General features: G+C 32.4%; 1 protein-coding gene across 1 annotated transcript in view; it reads right to left on the minus strand.

Moving 5' to 3' along the window:
* LOC106689996 (trypsin-1) overlaps positions 1–3,230 on the minus strand; it is a gene marked incomplete in the record, with an annotated part of 91,327 nt that overhangs the window by 57,412 nt on the left and 30,685 nt on the right. The window contains 1 exon segment of the mRNA XM_067053071.1: positions 1,447–1,655. Within this exon segment, the coding sequence (XP_066909172.1) occupies positions 1,447–1,655 (209 nt within the window).

Consider the following 3,230-nt stretch of genomic DNA (forward strand, 5'->3'; position numbering starts at 1 on the left):
CGTTTAGCAGAAAAAACACAAATAAACAAACGAATTATTTATTTGTGCCGATGTTTCGACCTAATTTTCAGGTCTTCATCAGGGCTATAAAAACAATAAGAAAACAACCTTCATTCAGAGCGAAAAAAAAAATAATAGACTAAAAAATTTGGAAATATACAAAACAATGAAATGAAAATATAAATTAGTGATTAATAACTATGGACAAAGACCAGTGTAGATTGATAAAATTATTATATATATGCATATTATATTATATATAATATATATATTATATTATATGCATATAATTGTGAGCAATAAATAAATGATACAGTTGATAATAATGTGATGAGTAACATTAAAAACCTTTTAGTCATTCAGATGAGTATAAAGAATTAGTTAAATTAATAATGGAGCGTAGGTAAAAACAATATTGTAAAAGGAAAGAACAAGTGATGAGAAGAAATATATGGAGAATAGGGAATGAAGAGAGTAAGAAATACCAGTGAAAGGTTATAGGAAGAAAATTCTGGCTACACTGTTTTAAATTGCAGGAAATGACGCTAGAGTGCAGGTCGGCAAAAGGCGTTAGATAAACAGAAATTTAATGGTCAAAAGATTATAGAGATAAAATAGTTAATGTGTCAAATCAAGTTATAGCATTGAGGCATATAAGATGGGCGTGTAAGCTTGTAAGGCTTAGTAACGAGCGGATCCCTAAAATGTTAGTAAACACTGAACCAACGAGTAAACGTCCGAGGGGTAGACCGAAACGTAGATGGGAGGATTGCGTTAAAACTGATTTAGTGGAATTGGGTCTGGAAGGATGCATGCAGAGAGCGTTTGGTGGTATCGGCATCGAACCTTCGGGTTCGTTAGGCCTTCATTATTATTATTATTATTATTATTATTATTATTATTATTATTATTAGTATTATTATTATCAGAACTCCTCAAATCTAATTCCCATGGAGGTGGTGATGTATGAGGTGATGATGCCCGGGAGTGCGAAATATGGCTATGTCCCCAATATATTTGGTATTGTCCCGCGAGATCTGAACTAGAGGCCTCTCATAAAGTGGAATTTTTCGTTTAGGAAAGGGACACGTTTTTCGTAAATTTCCTTCTTTTCCCTTTTCACTCCAACCTGATCGAGGTGATTATTCTCTAATATCAACGTCTGATCCAAGACCAGAGCTGTTTCTCAGGTTTTAGGGAACGATACGATATCTGCATATCTCACGGATACGTCAGTGTCAATAGAATAATATAACAATCTTAATACCATGGAATAATATTATATAGACGTATGAATGTGATGTCCTATCACATTTAACTTTTCTCCAATTTCGATCCCAAACTTTTCATTTAGTGCTTTATGCAAGCCTCGAGAACTATTATAAAATTTTTACCAAAATATAAAACGAGCTAACATATAATTTTTGAAAAAGTGAAACTACTTACTGGGTGGCGGCAGACAGGCAGGCATGAGCTCGTCGTCCAAGTCCACCTCTTCGTCCAACCTGAGGAGCGCAATGTCGTTGTCTATGTTAGTGGGGTTGTAGCCACGGTGCTTGATGACCGAGATGACTCCTCTCTCGATGGTCTCCGTCTCGTTGTCCTGCTTCTGGTCGTGCTCCAGGAGGCGCACTCTTATCTTCTCTCCTTTGAACCTGGAAGGACAATCCTGTCAAAGATTAGAGACTATGTACAGGAAGCTGCGTTAGTAATGTTCTAATTATTAGCATATTATACCCCTACAATCATATAAATACGTAATATCAAATTTGAGGGAACAATGTGCTGCATTGTGAAAGCATGAACCAAATATTTTTATTTAAATTGATAAAAAAAATATTTTAAAAAATCAATTTATATTCAAAAATTAAAAAAGAAGCTAAACGCATAACTAGAGGGATCTTAAGCTTCTCATTTTTTTTTTTATATACTTCCAATAATTAATATCCTACGAAATTAAAAGATATCTGAGATAGCTGTAAAGGTTAGAAACAATTCTGTGACAAAAGTAAAATAAATAATTAACTTCCTCCTTGATGAAGTCCTTGATATAATCAACACTTTGTTACGTTATAGATATCTGGGATGGCAAGACTAGATATTTATATTTAAAAAGCAATAAACAAATTAAAAAAACTACTAATAAATGAGTTATAACATACTTTAAAATTAAAAGTACCTTAAATCAACACGTACATTAAAGAAAACGCTACGTAACTCCAATAAGCCGAAAAATTAAATAAACAGATCCGACCTTCAGAACTTTAAGTGGTATCTCATTTAAATGGAAAATTCAATTTTAATTATTTTGCAAATAAAATTTATAATATAATGTATCACAAATAATAATGCAAAACAGATATGGTCCCCCAAAAATTACTGAGATGATTCAATGAAACTTAACTTTCCACTACCTTGTGCCATGACGTATTTTGGTTGGAACTCGAGAATGAGGTATATGCTCAGAAAGATGACTTACCAAGGTCTGACGATGTTACTAGCTTACTTATCAAATAAGTCCCTTAGAGTGCGTGAACCAGAAAGGAAACCAAAATATTCATTCCGAAGCAAAATTCCGAAAGTCATATTTTGGCTAAAGGTAAGGGTTCAAAGACTGGAGTGTACAGGGATCTTAAATTAAATTAAAACAATGGAAGCTTGTAGAAGATGGCAGGTTTGTTTCAGTTTGCAGAACCTTCAGAGATCAATTTCTTTTAAACCTTTCCACACATTTGCCTTATTCTTACACGGTATGGTCTGTGTGAAACAGTTTCAAATGAGAAAATTCAATAAACATTTTCCTTTATTTATCAAAAAATATTATCTTTGATTAATGATTTATTATAATGATTGTGTGAGTACGGTTTATTTCATTATTAACACACACAATTTTGATCCAAATATACTCTCAACTTTTATTGTCAGAAACTCTCCAACGTTTCGGCCCTCAGGTAATTTTCAAGGAGACAACCTATACAAATTTTTGTTTTTATATTAATTACATTGTTTCCTTAATAACATACTAATATCTTTGGCTATATCTTAAATATGAAAATGGAATGAAAAAAAAAAAACTTTATTCTGGGACATATGTCCCCTAAGAATAATTACATGGTTCGTATAGTGAGATTTTTATCTGGCGAGCGTTTACAAATTTTCAGATAGTAGAATGAAATTACATTGGTATATTGGCTTTACTACTGTTTATAATGTTAATCAATACCTGCCTA

The sequence above is a fragment of the Halyomorpha halys genome, unplaced genomic scaffold, assembly GCF_000696795.3.
Source record: "Halyomorpha halys isolate HHAL.00 unplaced genomic scaffold, Hhal_1.1 Scaffold1541.1, whole genome shotgun sequence".
NCBI classification, from domain to species: Eukaryota; Metazoa; Arthropoda; class Insecta; order Hemiptera; family Pentatomidae; genus Halyomorpha; species Halyomorpha halys.